The sequence below is a fragment of the Pelmatolapia mariae genome, linkage group LG18 (assembly GCF_036321145.2).
Source record: "Pelmatolapia mariae isolate MD_Pm_ZW linkage group LG18, Pm_UMD_F_2, whole genome shotgun sequence".
In the NCBI taxonomy this organism is placed as follows: domain Eukaryota; kingdom Metazoa; phylum Chordata; class Actinopteri; order Cichliformes; family Cichlidae; genus Pelmatolapia; species Pelmatolapia mariae.
The window spans coordinates 10,518,898-10,543,793 of record NC_086243.1 but is presented as its reverse complement, the minus strand read 5'-3'; the positions used below and the strand labels follow the sequence as shown (position 1 = coordinate 10,543,793).

At 41.6% G+C, this 24,896-nt stretch overlaps 3 protein-coding genes across 4 annotated transcripts; 2 read left to right on the top strand and 1 right to left on the bottom strand.

The window, feature by feature from the left end:
• The first annotated feature begins 2,530 nt into the window (after positions 1-2,530).
• Positions 2,531-6,133, top strand: LOC134617244 (neuromedin-U receptor 1-like). The gene is made up of 3 exons (XM_063462445.1): positions 2,531-3,227; positions 5,340-5,573; positions 5,808-6,133. The coding sequence occupies exons 1-3, from the start codon at positions 2,531-2,533 to the stop codon at positions 6,131-6,133; spliced, it is 1,257 nt and encodes a 418-aa protein (XP_063318515.1).
• Positions 6,134-10,539: 4,406 nt separating this feature from the next.
• Positions 10,540-15,624, bottom strand: cpdp (CPD photolyase). 2 transcript variants are annotated; one of them, XM_063462660.1, is made up of 10 exons: positions 15,456-15,624; positions 14,899-15,275; positions 14,637-14,785; positions 14,178-14,360; positions 13,786-13,944; positions 12,991-13,189; positions 11,688-11,840; positions 11,419-11,540; positions 11,175-11,334; positions 10,540-11,083 (listed from the first exon to the last, which is right to left on the bottom strand). In XM_063462660.1, exons 1-10 carry the CDS (start codon positions 15,476-15,478, stop codon positions 10,935-10,937), a joined length of 1,674 nt encoding a protein of 557 aa, XP_063318730.1. In that variant the 5' UTR covers positions 15,479-15,624; the 3' UTR covers positions 10,540-10,934. The 2 variants fall into 2 exon arrangements, with proteins under 2 accessions (XP_063318730.1, XP_063318731.1); XM_063462661.1 differs by having other exon boundaries at positions 14,899-15,252.
• A 93-nt stretch (positions 15,625-15,717) lies between these two features.
• Positions 15,718-24,000, top strand: LOC134617422 (UAP56-interacting factor-like). Its single transcript, XM_063462662.1, has 9 exons — positions 15,718-15,911; positions 16,078-16,218; positions 16,332-16,495; positions 18,838-18,986; positions 19,132-19,204; positions 19,319-19,374; positions 19,539-19,613; positions 23,211-23,337; positions 23,433-24,000. Exons 1-9 carry the CDS (start codon positions 15,839-15,841, stop codon positions 23,532-23,534), a joined length of 960 nt encoding a protein of 319 aa, XP_063318732.1. The 5' UTR covers positions 15,718-15,838; the 3' UTR covers positions 23,535-24,000.
• Positions 24,001-24,896: the final 896 nt, after the last annotated feature.

The window sequence follows — 24,896 nt, the reverse complement described above, 5'->3', positions numbered from 1 at the left end:
GTGGGAACATGAAACAAGTGTAAGGGAACAGCTAAAAGGAGCATCTTATAGCTAAAATATAGCAAAAACTAACCTTCTGGACCAGTTTAAATCTTAATACACTGATGGGAAAAAAGATTAGAGATTAGCAAAGTAGTTATGATTCATCGTGTGAGGGACATGAACATCAACGGCAAAGCAGTCATGCCAACACGCACGTCACAATTATCGATCACCGATGTATGTCCAAGACATTCACATTTGTCTTCTGCAGACTGTAGGTTCTTTAACATTTGTTTTTGGGGTTTTTTTTTGTCAAATTGCAAAAAGTATTTAAGAAAAATCTGTTGCACAAATCAAAACAAAAGCTTTTTTGTCTTTTCTGATGGAAAAACTCTTATTTCATATTTTTACAGCCTTTTTTTCTTGTTTCCAGATGTGCACCTCGCCAGTTGCTGCCGATTCTACTAATGAAAAAGAGTGTTTGTTTTATCTTTGATTTGAAATGAGTGGAAACGGGAGCACATCCACACACACACACACATATACCACACATACCTGTACTCAGCTCGCAGGCTTTAGGGTCAAAGCAATCTCACCTTTAATTTTCTCACCGGTGCAATATCTGTGAAAGCAATATAATGCAGGATCACAAGGCAGGTAGTGTCTGTGCAGGCTAGGTTCATGAAAGTGTGTATCTCGGTGTCGAGAGTAAGATGAGAAGAAAAGATGAAAACAAGTTGAATTGGAGGAGAAAGATAAAGCATGTAGTGATGGAGGACGCGAGAAGATACTCCAGGAATAAAGAGAGATGGAGAGAGAGAGAGAGAGCGAGAAGGAGACAGAGAGAGAGAGAGCAAGAGGTGGGCTGAACACCAGCCATCAAATACGGGAAGCCGAGCCAGTTGTGACGCACTAAGGCACCAAGGCGGTCAAGATAAAGTGTCAGAAAAAAGTCCAGGATGCAGAGAAACATGACAATCACCCATCTTCCCTCATTTCTTCAGCTCTTGCGAATCCTGTAGATAAGAAGAGTATAAAGACCACAAACTGCAGGTGAGTGTTTGCCCTTTTTGTTTGTACCTCATTTGAAGTTATCTTAACAACTCTGCTGCCTGTTACAACGATATAGAAATCCCCGTGGGGGAATCCAAACACAGCCTAAACACATCTAAACAGCCTCCCTGGCGTCTGTATTCTGCTGAACATAAATTTCTAACAGGGCAATATTGTGACAGTGCTGTTAATCGTAAAATCAATTTTTGTCGAGAGGACCAGAGAGGATATTAAACATATTAAAGATAATTAGAAAGCATGTGCTGAACATTCTTATCATATCAGGGATTCAGTGAACTGATTGGGCTGTTGCTAGTTGCTATAGATGAAAGCCAACAACTGTCTTTTCTTTATGTAGAGATACAAAACACACAGGATGCAAACATCCAATCAAAGTTATATTAATATTAAAAAGTCACTGAGCTTACTTCTTTCTTTTGTACTTGAACCTAAGCTTCTTCTTCTTTTTTAAATCAGAGGCTTGAAATTTTATCATATCAAGGTTGGACATTACAGTAGCCAAGGGCAACGTATGCCTACATTTATTCTCCAGCAACAGCTGCCTGGGCTGAAGCCAACCTGTAATGCCATGAGACTACTTTGGGGGGATTGTTTTTAAATTAGATGTCTTAATTATACTGAGGTCTAAAATTACATGTGATTATGCGTGAGTGAGTGACAGGCAGCTATCATCTAGCTGTCTGCTTGGTGTCACCTCAGTTAATTGAAGTCACTGACAGATAATAGGGCTCACAGTGCAGTTAAGTGTACTGTCGAAGAGATAGTCAAAGAAAGTCTGCACTCCAACTTCAGCGAGGGAATTTCTGCTATTATTCTATTTACATTTGTTACTAATGTGCCACACTATGAATGCAGCTAATATTAGCTGATGACATGTAGTTCTTGGCCAAAACTGCAGCGCACTGACTGATACATGATATCATGGGGGCTACGTCTTATATATAAAGCTAATTGCCAAGCTTCAAACAGCAGGATCCTATAGTTCTCAAGATACAAAGGAGCAGCATCTTCAGTATCATCACCCCTGCCTCATAGATGAATGTATTATTTAACTTCAACAACCATTAATTATGAACTGTTTACATTTTTAATTCTGATTTTTTTAAAATCACAACACTAGGTGATCCCATCAGATGTTAAATATCAAACTTCCTACTTTCTATTTTTACAGATTCCCGACTGGCTCCATAGTGTAGCGGATAATGCGCTCACCTAACATATAAAAGATCCTTTTAGAACAGAAGGAGCTACAAATGTCTAGGAGGGTTGTGTCAGGAAGGGCATCTGGTGTAACAAAATGTCAAATCAAATATGCAGATCCATCTGCTGTGTCGAACCACGTTGTGAATAAGGCTGCAGCTTAAAGAGCCTTCACCCTTTTCTGACGCATGAGTGTTTAAGGAATCACACTGTCTCCTTTGTCTTTTTCCATCAGGTTTATATTAGTTGAGGAACCTGCTGTCCAGTCACCACGATGCCGTTACCTAACTGCACCTTCAACTCTCTTGCAGCCATTTTAACTGGTGACAGAGAACTCAGTGACTTAGGATGCCCCGATTCTGCTGTGGTGTGTGGAATGAATATCTCCTGGGTGTTGGCGAACGCCACTCAAGAAGATCTGGAAGAAATGCTTTGCTTGACTGAGGACAAGTACCTTTCCAAAATTCTGGGGGAATCAAAATCCCCCATGTTTCTCCCTGTCTGTGTCACTTATCTCACCATCTTCATCGTGGGTGTCCTGGGCAATTCCCTGACCTGTGCGGTCATTTTACGCTACAGAGTGATGCAAACGCCAACCAATTACTACTTGCTGAGCCTGGCTGCGTCCGACCTGTTGGTGCTGCTTCTGGGGATGCCGTTAGAGATCTACGAGATGTGGCAGAACTACCCCTTCCTGCTCGGAGAAGGGGGATGCTATTTCAAAACCTTCCTATTTGAAACTGTCTGCTTTGCTTCCATCCTCAATGTCACTGCGCTCAGCGTGGAGCGCTACGTGGCGGTGGTGCACCCCCTCAAAGTCAAGCATTTGACCACACGTGCTCACGTTAAGAGGGTCATCCTCATGTTGTGGGGGCTGTCCATGCTGTGCGCTTTGCCAAACACCAGTCTGCATGGGATCGAAGTGCTGCCGCCACAGTTTGGTCGACAGTTTCCCCGATCTGCTATCTGCCGTATGTACAGAATTTATATTTTAGTTTTACTTTATACAGTTTGCAGATATGCTGGAAGCTCTCTGGTAATGTAAGCGTGTTCACCTGCTGATGTAAAGCAGGTATAAAGGTTACTCTTTACCACTCAGTACAGTAAGATGTCAAAAACCAATGGTTTTCATTCATAAACCAAAGTGTTGGGCTTGGTGATGGTGCTAGATAGAAAAAGCTAACCTTCCTGAGCTGCACATAGATAACTGGATGCCATCTGTAACAGTGATTATTTCATTTAATCACTGTTGAAACACTTTACTCAAGTCCTGAACAATATCAGTAAATCTTGTCTGCAATCACTACTGTCTAAAGTTCGTCCCAATACACTGAATACAGTACATGATACTACATTTTGGTAGCAGTAGTATTAACCTGGCTTACCAGATTATGAGACCACAAATCCCTAGGGGGTTGTGTCAGGAAGGGTATCTGGCATATAACTGCTAAATCAAATATGGAGAGCAACCTGCTGTTATGAGCCTTTATGACTAAGAGAGAAGCTGAAAGTAGCTTTAATACTGCAAGAGGAAAACTCATTGGCAATCCACGTTATAGCTCTTGCAATATTTCGGTCTGGAACAAAGTAGTGTTTTTTCTAACAGACCATTACCAGACATTTTCATGGTTATAGTTTGGGTAAAAAAACAAAACAAAACCCAGAAACCTGACTGCGTATTGGAAATAATTTACCTGAATTTAAGGAGCAGGACCACACCTCCATACGTCTGACCTCCTGAGCACTACAAGCTATTCATTCTTGTTTTCATGTCCCATCCTCCCTCCCCTGTTCAATTAATTCACTTCTCATTAAAACATGGGGATCTGCCTGACCCAGGAGCCGCCGTCAGTCCCCTCTGAGGCCTTTCCCAAACCGCACCTTCAATTTATGCTCAAGCCATCTGCTATTATCTGCTAGAAACACTGTCAAACCTAAATGAGGATGTGGTCCCAGCTAGCGAATTAACAGTTAAAAGTAATGGTATAACTGGAATTGTGATCTATAATCATTTTCAAGCATGAGCTCTGGATAATATTCGGGGACTCAAGCTGACGCATTGTATGAAGTTGCCGATTGGAATATACAACAGACAGATAGGAGAGAATTTGCTTTAGACGTCTTCTTTCTACTTGAAATAGTTTGGCCTAGAGCAAAACGAAGGTAGGTCAGGTTCAGACATGTCCACAAGCAGCCATTACTTTATGCTAATAGAGTTTTACAGACTGCTAATCATATGACATGAACTTGTTGGGCATTTTTGGATGTGATAGCCATAGTGACAATGGAGAATCAAATGATATAGGACCCAGTCATACAGGCTTAGAAACCAGGTTGTGACTGTGCCAACCACTGGTTGTGAAAGAAAATTGAGTACTCCCCCATTGGTTGCTGGAGGTTGCTAGGAAAATGCCTGCTAAAGCCCAGTCTCGCAGACCCATCACTAGGGGAAAATACATCTTCTTCGAACAGTTCACAAAACCCTCCTCACGATTGCTTCGGTCGCTGTCATATTGCTGTGATCACCCAAAGTTTGCATGGAAGTGATGCACTTGCCAGCTACTCTCTGAGGTGTAGGTAATCTGCAAAAAGGATGGCACAAACTGAAAATGAAGACCATTTGCTTTCAAAGTAAAAATGATGCATTTTGAAGCATGTTGACTGCAGTGCTGAGGCACAACCTTTATTCTAAAGGTGAACCTACTCCATTTTCATGTTTGTGTCTCACTTTTTCAAGTTTTACTCCAGCTTGAGTAGCAGTTAGCAAGCATTTCCAAAAAACATGAAAAACTACAGGCAGCAGTTACAATCTGCTAGAAATCAAAGCAATCTCTCAGAGGTTTTTGATGCAGCATCGTCTTTGTCTGGATTTCACCCAGCCAGAGCAAGCAACCTCCAGGAAAAACTTCCAACTAGTCGGGAAACAAATATTTTTCCCTAGCAACCAGTACTGTGTTGTGCATGATGTCACATGAGAAACCTCGAAGAAAGCTGGCAGGTTAAAGTCTGTGTTAGACATTTTCATTTGCACTGCTCAGATTTATTCTGTTTCACTTGCTATCCTATCTTATATATATCCTCAGATCTGGTCAAACCCATCTGGATGTACAACTTAATCATCCTGATCTCCACGCTGGTCTTCTTCCTGCTCCCCATGCTGATCATTAGCGTTCTCTACCTGCTCATTGGCTTGAGGCTGCGCAGGGAGAAGGTGATGACCACGGTGGATACTAACTGTGCCTTCGGCTCTGAAAGTATCTCCAGCTCCCACAAGCAGAGGCTGAGCAAACGAAACGTGCAAGTAACCAAAATGCTATGTACGTGTTATTTTACTATATTTTTAATCTAAATTAAATTGGCAACAATCCTAACCCTACAAAAACCAAGACCCCATAGTCAACATTTCTGAAATGTTTGCGTTTAAATTGACTATTTTAAGATTATTTACAATATTTTGCTTAACTAGTCATCTGCCATTAGAGGCTTTACTGGTGTCCCAAAACAAAATTTATGTGCCCCATGAATCACATTCATTGTTCCATCTGCTCTAGGTGTGCTGGTGGTTGTCTTTGGCCTGTGTTGGGCTCCCTTCCACATCGATCGCTTGATGTGGAGCTACATCAACATATCATACGAGCAGCACCGCAGGATCTTCGAGCATGTCCATGTCATCTCTGGAGTCCTCTTCTACCTGAGCTCCGCCGTCAACCCCATCCTCTACAACCTCATGTCCACCAGGTTCAGAGAAATGTTTAGCCACATTACCTGCTACTCTAACAGCTGGAGAGAACACTCAAGGAGCTTCCAGATGACTCAACGCAGCACCCTGCGTGAAAAAACACCCCAAAGTAGCAAAATGACTTCCGGAGCCTTTTGAGCCTTTAGGAGACAAAGGAAGTAAAGGAAAAACTGAATAAACAAATGGGAAAAAAGAGAGTTCTGCACCAAGCACGACTAACATTATGGAAAACGATGTTCCTGCATTCATATAGATCTCGAACACAACCAGAATCTGAGTCTTCGCAGCTGATCTGACTCACAATAAACACAATTCACAGGCTATTGCCCACAAAACTACAAATATTACACTAAAATCTGACAAATACTGTAGGGGGAGCAGCAGGTCTTGTGAACTGTGGATGGACAGAAACAGACGGTCCTTCAGCCAGATGAGCTAAAAGATGGTTCCTGAGGCTCCTCACCTTAGAGAAAACAAGCATATTTCCATCCTGCATGCTTTTACTGTATAATCATTTTTATCAACAAGTCCCAGGGTGTAAAAACAACAATAACTCAAATTACATTCAGAGTGAAGACCAACAAGACCACACACTGAGGTTACTGCACTGCCACATAGATGATGCAGCAGCATTTTTATGCATGGGCAACACATCCTATCAACTGCATCAAAAGTAAACGTTTTCTATTGGAAATGGAGGTGAATGTATTTATTACATACATACTGTGTAATGCAATGAATAATATTTCCAGGCTTGCCTATATGCTGCTCTACAGCACATTAACACATTCCTAGCAGCAGTAACACTGAATACATTTGTCTGTGAATGAAAGCCAACGAAGTGTACATGAAACGGTTTGATATTTATAACCACTACGGACGCTAATCATGACACACATGCCTCACAAGTATTTACATTATATTCTGAAAATACTAAAGAATCATTAACATTATATAGCAGTTGCCACAGAGGTTCCACACATATTGATACGTATATTATGGACTTGTATACAATGTACATTGCTAGTAACTCTACATATTGCTTAAGTCTTCACTGCAGCATAATTTGACATATGGTTATTGCTCAGTTTAAAATATCCAATTCATTTTCTGCTTTGCTGGTATAAGCGGTGCTATTGTTTACGTATTGCTTTAATTACTTTTTGATGCACAATGTGTACATATGACATGTTTACAATATCTTTTTATGGTGTGCACCATTAAAACAGACCTGATTTTGAATATCAGTGCTGCTTGAAAGATGTGTCAGCAGGCCCACTTAGAAAGAAAAGATCCCACCGAGTCTTGTCTTCTTTGGATTCCTATAGTGCAACCTGCCCCGGGAGGCAAAAGTATCTGTGTATACATCGCAGTAAAAGTGTCGGGGCGAACAATTTGAGTAACGAGGCGTGCCGAAAGCCACGAGAACCTTCCGCCAGGATGTCTCATCTCAACTTTAGGTGACACACAGCGCGGAGGAAAAAACTCATTTGTATACATGGAGAAGATGATTATGAGGGGTAGAAGCTAGGAGGAAAGATGATGTCACCGGGTCAATAATATGGAACAAAGAATTAATGAATGATTAGATGAAGCAGGATGTGAAAGCAGACAAAGATGAGCCATCTGTTCAATACTGACAAATCACTTTGGAATGAAACAGCGTTATCAGTGTGCCACACCAGCACAGATGAAGGGCCCTCTACCCACAGCTTCCATCAACATAACAAAATGCACTGTTTACGCACAGCCTATGCAAATTGGCCCATTAAAAAAGGGTGCATCACAGCGTCGCCCAAATAATGACAGACACTCAAGACCGGGGTTATGATTGACTCCTGTGGGACTTTAATGCGACACTTCGAGGCAGGCAACATCATTTACCTTTGAAAGATTTTTTTAAATTAAGACATTAAAGGACAGATCAGAGAAATTAGAAATTTAATGTGTTTCATTTTCACTCACAGAAATATGGAATCATCCTCATGATGAAAGTCACGAGGCCCAAAAATTGGAAACAATAGAAAGTTCATGCGATGCTCAGTGGGAGTTCTGGGAAGGAAGACTGGTGAGGGACACTAATCATCCGATCAAACTCAACAGAGACGGAACTTTGAAAAGGTAATTTATATCCATAATCCTGACATGACAAGAGCTGTGACTCCCAAAATAACAAACGCTAGTGAGTTACGAGTTTGAGTTTAGAATCTAATTGGCTCTGCAACAACGGTAAACTTAAAGGCCACTTCTATTACAGTAGAAGATGAGGAGAGATGGAAACTTAAAAGCTACAGTGCTATTCGGTGCTCTTTTAATAGCAAAGTGATAATTGGAAATGTACTAGGACAGGAGATAATGTCAAGGCGCAGAGCAGTATCAGAGACAAGAAGGATATGGAAGTGGAGATATGATTTCCTGCCAAGAGGATGATGTGAAGTGCTTCATAATGAGATGAGGTTAAGTATATTGTGAGAATGGGGACTGACACAGATGGGCTGTCTCAAACTCAAAGGTCTCTCTTACATTAATAACAGTTGAGAAAAAGACGTTACTCCAAGTGTCATTGACCTGATGTGTTGAGGAGAGGCCAGAGCACAATGAAGCGACACCTTAGTATGCCAGCGGCTGGGTCAGCTCAAGGACGATTTGCATTTACTAAGCAGTAGAATGAAGCAAGATAGCTGTCAGGTTTAAGGTACTTAATCCACTTGCAAAGACTTTCCAGCAGGCTTCTGTCAGTCGAACAACCGTGACTGACTGAGCCATTTGCAAACACTCCATCTGTCCAACTGACCAACAGTATTCGGCCATCACTCTGTATTAATACTTGTAATCAAGCTAGGATCTCTTGGGATAGCAATGCAGTCTTTTAAGGCTGAGGTTTATCAGCAACAATTCACTGGGTTGAATAGTTGGCTAGACCAGGGATTGACCCACCTGGTGATCATCAAGAGGGCACATTTGCTATCCGATCTTTATGTGATGACGTATGACCTTGCTCAAATGAACACCTAGAGAAGGTTTTAGATTTAGAGCTTCAGTGGAGATCTGTAGAGACTTGGAGAATCCATGCTGAGGTGTCCATGTGGGCTGTCTGTAAATCTTATTATGAGGCTAAAAGGGCTTTTCAGCATACTCGTTAGCCTTTTTTTGAGGCGATCATGTGAAAACGCTACTGAAGGTCACTAGAGCAGCACTAGCACAAAAAATGTGTGTGGTTAAAATTTTTGAAAATGTTTCCTTATAATTCTGTGATAGTCAGCAGCATATTTATATATCAAATATCAGCAGTGATAATCCTGCCAGAAGTTTAGACAAGGTCAGTCAGTCAGGAGATAATTAGATACCAATTAAATTGTTTAGATCAATCAAGCCATTTACTCTAGGAAAATAACTCCCGTCTCTACAGCTGTTAATGTGACTTACAGCCCTACTCGCTGTAACATAACCACACTATCACTAGCCACTTCATTAGGTACACTTTGCTAGTATCTGATTGGACCCCCTTTTACCTTCGGAACTTCCATAATTGTTTGTGCCATGGATTCAACAAGATACGGGAAACATTCCTCCGAGATTTTGCTTCGTGTCGACATGACAGCATCACACATTTGCTTCAGATTTGTCAGCTGTATACCCATAATGGAAACCTCCTGTTTCATCACATCCCCGAATAAAACTGCTGACGCCAACGACTGTGCCTCTTTTAAATCACCATTTTTTTTCCAATCTGATGCTCAGCAGGTCATCTTAACCATGTCTACATACCTAAATGTGTTGAGTTACTGCCATGTGATTGGCTGATTAGATGTTTGCACTACAAGCAAGCAGCAGAATAGGCATGCCTTATAAAGTTTAGCAGTATATCATTTATGACTGTAACCTGTAAGTGCTTAGAGAAAGAAACAATTAAATGAGTAGAAAAAAAAAGTCTGCTTCTCTGAGCTCATTTTAATTAAATGAGGAAAAAAAGGTGAAGTATCTCTCTCCCCTGAAATGAACCGAGCACAACAAAAGAGGCCATCGCAAGGACGAGCTTTCATATGCCAATTTGTGACTTGGTGTTAAGCACGTCATTACCTATGCGGGCTGTTTTTATCCACTACTGAGGAGTGCAGTTAATTAGGCTGGATAGAATAGGTTTTGGTTCTGTTTAATTACATCTGAGCTCAATAAAAGCACATTTAGGGCCGTGATGAAACCCAGTGGCTGCAAACATGAGAATATTAATACTGTACACACTTTTCATTTAGATTCACTTTGGATCATGTGAGGTTCTCTAGTCTAGAGTATTATTTTTCCATCTGTTTGCTGACAGTTTATGCTAGATGTGTTTACAAAAAACCCCAAAAACAAAGCACATATTCGCTGGTTTGATTAGATTATGGGGAAAGCCTCTCATCAAACATAGCTGTAGGCAGCGATACTTAAAACCTTGGCTAAATGGTGAAAGAGTTGAATTCAAATTAAATTATGTCTCAGTCACTGTGGGTGGGAGTATGCTTTTGAGTAAAGAGCAGTTCAGTCTGTTAAAGAAACACGCTTTATTTCAAGTTTAAAGAAATGACAGTGAGAGAGTTGGAAATGATAGAAGCGGACAGAAAATGACTTCAAACTTGTATTAAAAACCGAACAACAGTAGTAACGTGATTGTTTTTATGGTGCTTTTATATTAGCAAAGCCCAAAGTGCTTTCTCTAAAAGCTCACTTTAAAATGCCACAAACAGCCTACAGTTTTATTATGCATGAACACGTCTGAATATTTAGTAAAAGTGTCGACGCAAGCAAGAATAGACAGAATGTTTTGAACAAAACAAGCTGTGAAGAACAGAAGAAAAAAAGAAAGGCTGTAACAAAAAAATTAACGTCCCTGAGGCCAAGGTGTAGGAGATCCACGCTGTCGAGTGCTTTTAACGCATCCTTCCAAACACATCGTGCTTCAAAGGCTTTTAGGACAGTACTTTCTCTCAAACTGAGCCACGTTAAACTTCCGAAGGCAGCCTTTGTAGTTCATGTAGCGGATCTTCCCGAACACGTCTCTCTCCGCCCAGCCCTGATCGTGGATGCCGCAAATAGACCACATACAACCTACGAGACCAAAACGCAGCAGAGTGTGTGAGAGTGTGGGAGAAAACGAATGCATATTTGATCAAACAAGTCAAAATAAATCTGTTCTTACCGACAAAGCCGTTAGGGTCTTGACCATCCAGCTCGTAGCGATCGTTTAGGTACAGAGCGATGGAGAGCGCCTCCTCTGGGGAAGAAGTCCACTCCAGGATCTTTTTGGCCCAGTACATCCTCAAGAAACCATGCATCTTCCCCTCTGTAACCACCTGGTACTAATGGGGGTGATGCAGCAGTTAGAAAAAGCACAACATGGACCGAATGTGTTCAAACATTTCATTTTAGACTGAACGTTGTACCTGAGCTGCGTTCCACAGCTTGTCATGAGTCTTTGCTTTCTCCAGCTGCTCACGCGTGTAGAGATACGGCCTCTTGTCTTTGGCATGATCTTTTAAGGTCTTCTGAGCCCATTCATAGGCACCTATGAGACGCAGACACAAATATATTTAAACAAAAAAAACTTATGAAGCTGAATAACTTCCATTCAATCCACTAAATTTGCTTGCGATTCATCCGACTGACGTCACAGCAGTCGACAGGATGCAATTTTAATGAGATCTCCACTGACCCTCCACGCTGTCGTATTTCTTGTTGTAGAAACAGAAGTTGTCAGTCAGCTCTCGACGCACCACCAGCTCTTCAATGAAGGCCGGTACGGACTGACTTGCATTCTTCCCGTTGCGCTGAACCTGCCAAGCCACACGCTGGGCCGAAATCTGGCCTAAAAGGACCAGGAAGACAAAAAGGCAGATATGGAGAGGAGAGGCAATTAAAATGTCTTTCCCGGTTCAGAGAATGTGCGGGAATCTTTCAGAGCTAAACTGTTCTGTGATGTGGTGCCACGGTTGCTCTCTTTGAACTTGTAAAGATGTTCAGTGTCTGCGGAGCCGTGAAGGAAAGGCATTAATATTCAAAACACAGGCGTGCTGATGCCTTCTGGATGTCCGAGATAACCGGACTAATAAAAGTTGTGGGTATAACTGCTGTCTTAAGCAATGAACTCAAGGGGGAGGTCATATGGGAAGTGTGTAGGACACTTTTATCATTTAGGGACATAATTTGGGGGATTTTAAACCATCTATAAAAGCAACACTCTGAACTCACCCACATTATCAAAAGTCTCAAGGAGATCTACAAAGAAGGCAGTCAAGTTTTTCTTGAAGAGGATAACAGCAGTTATTGCGCGATGAACAGAATAAACAGAAGACCAAGATGCTATTAAGGATTCTTCTCAGGAAGTACTGTACAAAAGTCTTAAGCCACCTCTCATGTATTCATATTTTGCTTCCAAGTAGCCAGACTTTCTTGTTATTTTTAAAGTGGTCCTGTGCAAAAGTTCTCTAAGTTTTCTGAAGTTCTTTCAAAGTTTTTATTTTCCTTTTATGTTACTCATTTTCAGTCCTGAGGACTGCTTTGTTAAACCACTTAACTATGACTCACTCAAGAATAAAAAAGCCTCCTAACTCAAGGGATGAACCAGTGTTTTGTCTGCACACAACAGACAACTTAGTAAGGAACCAACTTTAAATTGTATCTTTAGGCACTTTGCTACTAGCAGCCTGTCAGAAAACACATTTGTTCCCATTTATTTTGCTAAAGCTACAAAAAAAAATGCCAATGCTGACATTGTTTGACTGGCATAAAAAAAATAGTATTTTTGCACCAGCAAGATGATTCCTAAAGAGCTTTTAGCTCCAAACTCGTCATATCTTGTGCAGTGTGTCCTTAAGACATTTTGAGGAAACTGGACAAGTGCAGGACAAAAGCAGAATTGGCAGGACTAATAAACTATCTAGAGCATATGAACAATATTAGAGAGTCATGTCCTCAAGAAAGCTCTTTCAATTCAGAGTTTTTCACAGAATACTGACCAAAGCGGAGCCAGGGGGAAAGCTGGCTCAGGGCGGGAGCGTTCGGGTCGTTGCGTTGGCTACCAAACAGTTTAAGTCGTACATCAATGAAGGACTCCAGCATGTCCATCCCTGCTTTGGTGCCCGGCTTGGCCCATTCTGGCTCTTTTACAGTTCTGTCAACATCCAGGGAGGCTAGGGTTTTGTCCCAGTCTACTCCCTGTGAGGTAAAGAAGCGAGAAAGGAGAAAAGCTCAGTAGAGGTCACAGCTGAGAGGGATGAGTTTAAATATATACTGTGGTGCTACAGAGATCTGACAACTTCAAAAGCAAAGGAGAAAGTTTTTTTTATTCAGCTAGAAAAATATCAAGTGGGGGGGGTCAAACCGTGTGTAGCATATCAATCTCAACCCTGGAGCAAAAGCACATACCCCTGCAGCTTTAATAACCAGTACAAGGGGAAAAGAGAGCTTTAACTTTTGGACAGTTAAAAAAAAATTCCAGTTTATACCGAGTCATCAATAAATAATGTGTGGAAGTGAAGATAGAGTTGAAGGGTAAAAGTATGTGCTTTCTGGCAGCACCTCGACTTCCAGGCTCCCCGTCGATGAGCCTCCCTGACAGCTTACTTGCCTCGCAATTGATTTTAGAACAACAACCCTAAAGCAATGAATAATTTCATGACCTCTAGAAGATAAATTGTAATTGTTTCTCAACTGATCCAAGAGTCTTTGAACTCGCTATAAATTATAAATACGCCTCTTTTATTCTCAGTACATTCAACATTTATTCACTTCACTGTTTCTCGAGCACTTACTTTGGCGGTTCTCGTAGCAGTGTGGGGGTGTGCGTGTACCAGGGGAAAATCAGTGAGGAACTCTGATAACAGATTGGTAATTTTTCCTCTGATCGTCCGAGCGGAGTACTCCTGTTTAGGTGAAGCTACCCAGCAGGGAACAATATTGTGGGCATCAACCTATAAAAGGAAAATAGAGTGTTCAAGAAATAATGATAGGAAAAACAAAGTCAATACGCATGAAATGAGAATGAGGTCTGCTGCATCAGTTTTCATACCTATTACTTTGGAATCAGGGGAACAAATAAAGAGAGAAAACAGCCTGGGGACAGACAATAACCAGAGTACAGAGCATCCTATCAGCACACACCTCCTGCAAATTGGATCTCAGAAAGTGAGGGTTTTTTTCATACCTGTATGAAGGGAATGTCTTTGGGAAGTTTCTTTTTGACGTCCTCCAACCACTGCAGCGGCTCTCTGATAGGAGAGAAGTCTGTCACCACGGCCCCAAAGCTGCGGTCGGACACAAAGCCGGGGAGAACTTTCCCGGGAGCGCCGTGCAGCAAGTGGAACTGGATGTTTAACTGTTCACATTCCTGTTATATGGGCAGAAGAGCAAGAGTGAGGCTCACATGCTGGGCTGTTAGTTCAGGTTCACTGATGATGTCCCACCACGTAATACCTGCAACTACAGCTAGACTATCTTATTATTCAATAGATACAAGTTTCTATCACAACGTCCCGTTTATAAAGCAATGCATTTTAAATTACACATGTAAAACAAGGAGCACTTGGAGAGCTCACCCTCTGTGCAGTATTTACCTTAAAGGAATAGTATTATATTTACTATATGTTAATTTTGAAGTTTGTACCTTTGCAACCTCTTCCAGCCCCTTCAGCATGAAGCTGTAATGTCTCAGAGTAGACAGCTCTGATTTGGGCACTACCAAACAGAAACAGACATGCAGAGGGAGGTTCTCCTCCACGGCGAGCCGCTGGGCATGGATCAGTGCCCAGTTATCTAAACACACAGAGGGAATACACACATACGTCATGAGAAGAGACAGTGAGAAAATGCAAACCAAACAGAGGCTGCGCCATTGCTGCACTGCTGGCTCTGCTTTCATGGGTTACCTTGTACTCTCTGATCTCTTAACATCCAGTAGAGGACACCCTCTGAGCCCTGCTTTATCTTTTCAGTATCAGATAGAAAACGCAGGCGCTTTTTGTTGAACTTCAAGTCTTTCTTCTCTGATCTCTGCTGCTGCACAAGACTCTGCAGCCAGCCCCCAACTTTCTCCTTCTTCTCCTCCTTGACGGGAGCCAGCTTCTGCTGCTTGGCACGGTGCTCCTCGCCAGCAGCTGCAGAAGATGCCTTGCGTTTCGTGCTTGACATGGTGGGCTGGCAGCTGAAGAAACAGGTCAGGAAGAAGAGTGCGGGGCTGCTGGGCCTCTGATGGTGGTGAAGGGGAAGCTTTAAGAAGCGCCCTGGTGCAGAGAAAGGTGATGTGCTGCAGCAAATCGTATAGAAACAGCGAAACTCAAAATTCAGAGTTTTTGCAGATGTGAGCAAAACAGTTACAGACTGGAAAACTTTATATGAACAAAGCGACAGTGCAAACTACAAGAACTGAGTCAACGGGGAAGCTCGATTAAACGTGTTTATAGTGATTCCTCCTATAGACACATACCTCCTCCAAACACAGTGCAGCATACAGGGTGGGAAGCTTCAAATGATGCAGGCTCCGCTCGAGTGGACAACAAAACGTGAAATTAAACGAATAAACAACAGACTGAGTAGCCGTCGTGACAGCAGCAGCCAGGCATCTGAAACCCGTGGCGTTTTCCCTTACACAACCACTTACATGAGCGCGCTGGTTCGGGTTTTGTAACGCTGTGTTTTCGTTGAATTGAAATACACTTCCCACAGTGCATGTCTGTGACGTCTTCACGGGGCATGCGCGGCAGAGGCGCTTCGTGTCTGTTCTAGCGTATACAGGAAAGGAGCGGATAGCTAGCACGGCTGCTAACTACATTTCTGTGTCCACTTGGGTTGTTCGCTGTGGTTTGAAGTATGAACATGGGGGATTTCACAGCAGACCGAGGGAAAAGGACACCTATTCCGGATAAAGTCGACATGTCCTTGGGTAAGGCCCTCACACAGCTATGAGCAACGTTACTAAAATAGATTGCAAGCTAATAATACTAGCACCTAACTACTGGGAGGTCGCCAGTAGCTAGCTAGGCTAGACAGGCAGCACTTGTCAGATGGCTCGCAGTTGTTGATCACTGCTCGTGTGATGATTTTAACAGATGACATTATTCGGCTGAACAAAAAAGAGCAACAATTAAGAAGGAGACAGGCCAATGTGAACCGCCGACCAGTGAAGAAGAAAGGCCGCTTAATCCAAGGAAAGGGAGTTTCACAGAGGACTGCAGGACCAGCCCAGAGAGGTGTGTTCGCTTACGTTTTCTCAGTTATTATTAGCTTCATAGGTACGCTTCTCTTTTTCACCCCAGTTGAAACAAGTGTGTTTATCTATTGTCGCTATTCCAATACTTACCAGGAGGTGGCATTCCCCGAGGAGGAGGTCCCAAATTGAGAAACAGAAAGGTCCCACCAATAGTGGCTCGGAGACGGGGTCAGGGGGTCATCACGGGACTGGCAGCCAGGAGACCAGCGGCTCTGCTGAAGCGAACCGGCACACTGAACAGATCAGCATTCAACCAGGTACTGGAGGACTGCACTGAAGGAGACATGAGCTATAGTCCATAATACTGCCCTGCCATCTTAAATGGCAAACGTGTTGTGGTTTTATTAAAGCGTGGGAATCACTCCAGCTTTTGAAGCCTTATTAGGGGGCAAAACACTGAGAAACCAGACCTGGAACACAGACAGCTTTAATGGAGCCATGCTGGAAAATGACGCTACACCTTCATAAAGCAATGTTGGAATAATTCATCAACTTAAGTCCTGCTAGTATTAGTTGTAAATCATATTCAAAGTACTTCTAAAGTGGACAAAAATATATAAATCTCTTAAAATTTGGTTCCATTTATTATGTTTTCCTAAAGTCAGTCTAGCTTGCTGAATGTACCAGTAGGCCCACTTTAGAGAAGTGGTGTGCCTCACTTTCATCACAGCCAGAGGTAGCTATTTTTCCTCATCTTGTCGCTTGGCAACAGACATCAGCATCTCTGGCGTGTTGTCCAGGAACTGCAAACTTTCTTCGTTAGCCGTGTCCCCTGTGGTTGTTTGACCTGTTTAAATGCTGTTCCAGAGTGTTTCTCAAGGGGGATATCGTGCTCAGGAGGTAGCACACTTTGAAAGTTCAGAAATGTTTTAGTTCATTTTAGTTATTTCACATAATCGCTGCAGCAATTGGTAGAAATCATTTTGCCTGTTTTAAGGTATACAAAAGTCAGGGAAGTTCCTGTGTTAGCATCGCTTTACAATATGCACACATGCAAAATTAAATTTCTGCTAAGTACTACTACTTTCTACCACAGCCTCCATGAAATCAGGATGCTGTGTGGTCCCCAGTGTGGGGCAAAAACCTAAATGTGAAGGAAACTGCCTACTTTTCACAAAGTGTCCCCATGTTTGAGACCAGACACTTTACGTTGGAGCTCTGGGAGTGCAGACATGGATCAAGGATATAATTTGGTTCCCGATAATGAAAGTATGGAAGGTTAAGGTTAACAATCTTTCTTATATTATGCTTTTGTCAAACAGAAAGTTTACAAACAGAATGTGTATAGTAAGATCAAATGGAGAAAGAAATATTCTTTTTGAGTCACAATTAATTACCAAAATGCTGGTGTATTTAAAAAAAAAAAAAAAAAAAAAAATCCAAATCTGATCTCTTTCATAGTGAAATTCAACAAATACACACCTCATTTGACATGCACAGATAAAGTATTGGCACCCTTCCTGATTCCCCCCCCCCCCCCCCCCCCCCCCCCCCATTTTTGTTACACTTAAATTAGATAATCAAACAGATTTTAATATTAGACAGAGATAACCTGCGTGAATACAAAATGCAGCTTTGAAATGATGATTATTTGTTAAGGGGAAAAAAACTACCTGGCTCGTGTGTGGAAAAAGTAATTGGCCCTTAAACCTAATAACTGGTTGTGCCACCATTGGGAGCAAAATCTACAATCAAATGTTTGTGATCACTGGTAATGAGTCTTTCACATCGCTGTGGCTCTTTGCAGGTTTTTACTTTCTTTTCAAATTAACCACGTTAGAAGGTCTTTGAGCCAGAACAGCCCATTTAAGGTCATGCCAGAGCTTCTCAGTCTGATTTCAGTCCAGATTTGAGGATGCCAGTACACTGAGAACGATTTTTCGAGCCATTCAGATGTGGAGCTTTCTGGTATTTTTCCGATCACTGTCCTGCTGCAGAACCTAAGTCAGGGGTAGGCAGCTCCAGGCCTCGAGGGCCAGTGTCCTGTAGGTTTTAGATGTGTCCTTGATTTAACACAGCTGATTTAAATGGCTAAATTACCTCCTCAACATGTCTTGAAGTTCTCCAGAGGCCTGGTAATGAGCTAATCATTTGATTCGAGTATGTTGACCCAGGGTGATATCTAAAACCTGCAGGATACCGGCATTTGAGGCCTGGAGTTGCCCACCCCTGACCTAATTGAAAGCAGAATTCATGGTTCCATCAATTACATTAAGTCATCCATGCACTAAAGTAGCAAAGCAGTCCGAGAAGGTCACACTACCACCACCTTGTTTGACAGTTAGTATGATGTTCTTAATGAAATACTGTGTTAGTTTTTTAGACCTACACCTTCCACATGATATTTTGATCCCTAAAAGTCCGTTACTTTTTCACACAAGGGCAGGAAGGTTTGGATAGCTTTTCCCCTTAATAAAAAACTATTTTCAGGATAGTATTTTCTTCTGAAGTGAAAAAGCAGTCCCATATATTAGCGAACTTTTTTCACCTGATGTTACACAGAATCGCTAACTAACAACTAGTGTCTTGCTGTAAATAATTCCTCCTTTGAGTAAGTCTGCTGTACTTGAAAGTTCATGCCGTTCACGTCTTTTTTCAGAAAACAAGACAGAAAACAAGGCCCTTCTTTCAGCGCACTGAAGCACAGTACAGGAAGCCAGAGGTACAGAGGCGGCTGTACAGGCAGCCAGATCAACAGAGAGGCCCAAACGCCCCATCAGTCAGGAGGCCTTTTCAACTGCGGCGAAGGTGAGAATGTTTGCTTTTTATCACTCATTATGTTAAGTTTGATTTCAGCTCTAGAGGAGGAGAGACCCATGTTATTCAGCTTTGATTCACCTACATAGTTTACACAGCTAGATTTTTTTATTTTATTTGTGCTCTGTTCATGCAGACCGCTGCCGCCTGTCCAGCAGACTCAGAGGGAAGCACGACAGGCCACGTTTCTTTTTCGCAGGGGACTCAAGGTACCTGAGAGGTTACGTAGAGTGTTTGTTGTCTAAATCAAACCAGCAGTGAAGCTGGTCTTTGTGGCCACGTGGACTCTTCTCATTGTGCTTGTGCTTCATGTGTTTTAACAGGTACAAGCCCAAGTGCAGAAGCCAAATCCCCGCTCACCTCCAGTCAGAACACGCCAGTGAGTATACTTCTAAAGACTTGCGTTGTATGTTCATATGTGAGGAAGAGGAACTCGCACTGAGGATGTGAATCATTTAGAAGGGAAAGGGCACCATTGTTGTCCGTTTTTGGGCTCTGTGTCTGTTTGTGTAACATGAGGCACCTTTTCCATTTGTCCAACAGGTGGCGCACATCGACAGCCAGCAGTGGAATCCTGACTGTTTCAATAGACAACCCCACAGCCAGGACACAGCCTGAGTAAGTACTCAGCAGGATCTCTGCAGTACACACTGATTTTAGACCTCGCTGTGAATGAAATGAGAGTTTTCGCTTGCTGTGGAAGAACTTCAGACGATCCAAAACGCTGCAGCAAGAGTACTAATGGGGAATAGCTTCGCTCTATTGGCTCTGGTTTAATCCATGACTGAGTTTCAAATCCTTCCCTTTAGGCTTGCTCATGGTTTCCAAAAGTAGAATAGGAGGCAGAGCCTTCAGCTATCACCTCTGCTGTGGAACCAGCTCCCAGTTTGGATTTGGGAGCCAGACAGTACTTTAAGTTTAGGCTTGCCTTTTTGGTAAAGCCTATAGGGCTGGATCAGGTGCCTCTGGGTGACTTTTCATGATGCACTGAGCATTTCTCCTCAACTCCACCTCTTTTCACTTCCTACATGTCTCTATGCCATTATTAAAAGTCATTAAATGTCACCCACTCTCCTGTAGTATCTAGTTAGTGTGAATGCTTGTAAAAGCATTCACAGTATTGTTGTTGTAATCTTTATTATTATTTCATATTCCGTACGTTTTTTGGACGCTAACTCCTTCAAAACCGTTCAACTTAGAAAAACCATTCAAACACCATTAGATTCCTCTTCTTTTGGAATGGTGTGCTTCTATTTTTCTCATTTTTAACATTTATATTTTTAATTTTATTTAACTTTTTTCAACAAAAATTTCCCATGTATTTCAATGGGGAGACCCTTCAAATTCTCCTTCAACTCACTCATTTTTAAACTCTTACTACTTCCACATACATTGACATAGAGCCACCATTCAAACTTTAAAACGAAGCCAAGACATTCAACTATTCAACTTGTATTTATCTTTTCAATATCTTTTATACTTTTTCTTCAGTTCCAGTTTAAGTTTCATGATGTTTTTTCACCCGTTTCAGAGTTTATAATGGGTGTGTATGGGACGGAATGTTGGGGCTAGAGTGAGACAGCTCAACTGGCAGAGTGAGAGAAGCAAAATAATTAATCTTAAAATCTTTTTTAAAACTGCTGCTGTGTCCGCGGTGTTTGCTCTACAGGTATGATTTTACCCTCAAAATGTAGCCATCGCTGTCCTCTTTCATCCAATGTGTTTACTATTGTACTAGGTGTTATGGTTCTTTCATAAATGTCACCAAAGCACAGCCTCCTCCCTCCAACTCCTCCATAGACTCTAATGTTAAAATGGCTCAGAAGGTTCGTTTGAAAATCAGAAGAGCATGGTGTTTTTACACTGTCACCACGTCCATATAATAAACTCCACAGGCATGAAAACTGAGAATTAGGTAGACTGGACATTGCTGCCGCTCACGGTGAAAGAATTTTGTCAATAGGACCTGTACTTTTCATTTGGGAACGATTTGTTTCGGCCTAACTTTTCTGTTCATTTTAAGCAGCAAAAGTGAGGTGCATGTCTGTGTGCGTGTGTACTGAGCCATTGGGTGCAGTCACTATAGCAACCAGGCTCACACCTGCCTGCCTAACGAGCTCTGTCTCTCACTCTGCCAAGATTCATCTTAAACACTTCTGTTTTAACTGCTGCTGTGTCCACAGTGTTTGCTCTACAGCCATCATTTTACCCTCAAAACGCTGCCATCGTTCTTCTCTTTCCAACACGGTGTCTTTCAAAGCTCAGACATTTAAACTTTTTAAACTGTGCGGATCCAAGTGGAGGGATGACATTTTAGTCATTCAGTGATTCAAAGAATATGAACTTTTATTATTCATTCAGCTGTTTTCTGACTATAAATTTTCTTTTCTCATTTCTTATGTTTTTCTAATTTACATTTAAAACATTTTCAGCTATTTCCCAACTTCTTCTTTGTGGACGTCAGCTTTTAGCAGTTCAGCACTTTTGTTTTCAGGTGCAAATGTCTGTATTTTTCATCTCATTCAACATTTATAACTTAAAATTCAGTAATTAATTCATTTCAGTGCATACATTCAGATTCAAGCATTCACACTGCAGTTTCTTCAGAAAATGCACTTTCTAGTCTTTATTATTATTTCATATTCCGTACGTTTTTTGGACGCTAACTCCTTCAAAACCGTTCAACTTAGAAAAACCATTCAAACACCATTAGATTCCTCTTCTTTTGGAATGGTGTGCTTCTATTTTTCTCATTTTTAACATTTATATTTTTAATTTTATTTAACTTTTTTCAACAAAAATTTCCCGTGTATTTCAATGGGGAGACCCTTCAAATTCTCCTTCAACTCACTCATTTTTAAACTCTTACTACTTCCACATACATTGACATAGAGCCACCATTCAAACTATAAAACGAAGCCAAGACATTCAACTATTCAACTTGTATTTATCTTTTCAATATCTTTTATACTTTTTCTTCAGTTCCAGTTTAAGTTTCATGATGTTTTTTCAGCCGTTTCAGAGTTTATAATGGGTGTGTATGGGACGGAATGTTGGGGCTAGAGTGAGACAGCTCAACTGGCAGAGTGAGAGAAGCAAAATAATTAATCTTAAAATCTTTTTTAAAACTGCTGCTGTGTCCGCGGCGTTTGCTCTACAGGTATGATTTTACCCTCAAAATGTAGCCATCGCTGTCCTCTTTCATCCAATGTGTTTACTATTGTACTAGGTGTTATGGTTCTTTCATAAATGTCACCAAAGCACAGCCTCCTCCTTCCAACTCCTCCATAGACTCTAATGTTAAAATGGCTCAGAAGGTTCGTTTGAAAATCAGAAGAGCATGGTGTTTTTACACTGTCACCACGTCCATATAATAAACTCCACAGGCATGAAAACTGAGAATTAGGTAGACTGGACATTGCTGCCGCTCACGGTGAAAGAATTTCGTCAATAGGACCTGTACTTTTCATTTGGGAACGATTTGTTTCGGCCTAACTTTTTTGTTCATTTTAAGCAGCAAAAGTGAGGTGCATGTCTGTGTGCATGTGTATGGAGCCAATGGGTGCAGTCACTATAGCAACCAGGCTCACACCTGCCTGCCTAACGAGCTCTGTCTCTCACTGTGCCGAGATTCATCTTAAACACTTCTCTTTCAACTGCTGCTGTGTCCACAGTGTTTGGTCTACAGCCATCATTTTACCCTCAAAACGAAGCCATCGTTGTTCTCTTTACAACACAGTGTCTTTCAAAGCTCAGAGATTTAAACTTTTTAAACTGTGTGGATCCAAGTGGAGGGATCACATTTTAGTCATTCAGTGATTCAAAGAATATGAACTTTTAATATTCATTCAGATATTTTCTGACTCTAATTTTCTTTTCTCATTACTTAGGTTTTTCTAATTTACATTTAAAACATTTTCAGCTATTTTCCAGCTTCTTCTGTGTGAACATAAGCTTTCAGAAGTTCTGCACTTTTGTTTTCAGGTTAAAAACTCTGTATTTTCCATCTCATTCAACATTTTTGGCTTAATATTCAGCAATTAATTCATTTCAGTGCATACATTCAGATTCAAGCATTCACACTGCAGTTTCTTCAGAAAATGCACTTTCTAGTTTGCCTTATTTGTTTGTGTCTTTCCCCTTGCTGAAGATGACCTCCTGTCGACAGAAGGTAGTTCTTCCTTTTGTCTGACTGTCTTTGTGTCTTGTACTTAGGCCCCCAACAGCTTGGACCCTGCATCCCCCTGCTGCCAGTGTTGCCCCCGTGAAGATGGAAACGGTGGAGAAGAAGATACCAAAAGGAGTGCCTCTGCAGTTTGACATCAACAGTGTTGGGAAACCGGTGAGAGTGTGCTTGAGTGTCGTTTAATCCACAGATGTAGGACAGTTTTCATTCCAGCTATAGAGTGTTGTAACATCGGACCTTTCTCCCCACAGCAAACGTCGATGACTCTGAACGAGCGATTCCGCATCCTAAAAGACCGACGCGCTGCCACAGCTCAGAGCAGTAAAGGCAGCAGATTCGTCACCGTTGGTTAGCTGACCGGAAGGAAGACACAGATGATACTCAGATGCTCCTCTGTCCTGCTCAGACTCACACGGCGAACCCCACCTCTCTGATGGAGGGAACAGTGCAGACCCCAATGCCTCGCTCTGGTAATTGAAGGGAAGGCAATAAACCACAGGACAAACAAGTATGATGTGCACAACTGTGAGGACTTGAGTATGAAAGAGTTTGTTTTAAAAGAAGCCCCCAATCATTGTTCATATCATTGTCCTCAGCTGTTTGTGTTGTGGACGTTCTGTACTGGAAATGATTGAGGCCCCTCCCCCCCGCACCCCATTTGGTCTTGGGACTTTTGACACTAATCCAAGTTGGCTTCAGAGTATTTCTTTTCAGAATGGACCTCTATGCATTTGCTAGAATGGCACGTATGTTCTCTTCACCTTTTTTGACATTTTTGAGAGTTGTTTTGTAATGTTTCTTTAAATAAATGGGTTTCTCTTTAAATACTATTACAGCTTCTGATTGGTGGGTAGCACACTAATGCCCGACAAGACTCCCTGATATCATTGTGTTGGTATTCTTCCTTCAAAAATCGTAGCTGTTCTACGACCATAACTACTCATATCTAACTCATATCTACAACTGACCAGTGAAGTTGAAGCCATAGCTTAAATGCATCAGGAAGTCGGTGAGGTAGCATAAAACAGAGAACTGGACCGTCATATATGACATATATGGGTTCAAGTCCTGATTTATTTAACTCTTTCGCCAACATGATGCTGGTGGAGGTCATTCGAGAACCAGCTCACATTTGGACAGGTTTGGGAATTATTACAGTGCAGTTCCCAATTTTATTTGTATACTGCAAATACTTCAAGATCGTACAATATCAGCAGAAACCCTAATAACCAGGTGAGCAAGTACATGTTGACAGGAAGGAAGGAAGAAGTCACTTTTAACAGAAAGGAAACCTCCGCAGTCTGCAGCCATCTGCCATGTCCAGTTGGTGGATGAGGAGGAAGAAAAGACCTCAGACCTTTACCACTCACATTCTAACTTTGGGTTAAGGTATTTTGTCAAGTTGTGCATGTGACAGGTTTTTGCTTGGTTTTTATTTCTTTGGTGAACATGCACGCTCACTGAAAGGACTGGAAAAAAATTCATAATGGACTTTTTACTATAATAATTCTAGTTTAATATTTGTGTTAATTTTCAAGGGTTTCTTTTTAGCAGTTTGGTTTGAAAAAACTATAACCAACAGGGATAATACACTTTCGCAACATTTACCACATTACAAAATCTTTTTAAAAGCCCCAAGAAGAACATCTGCTCCTGCAAGTAATTTTCCAAGTTGGCAAAGCTTTGATTGCACAACTGGTCATTTTAAAAATATG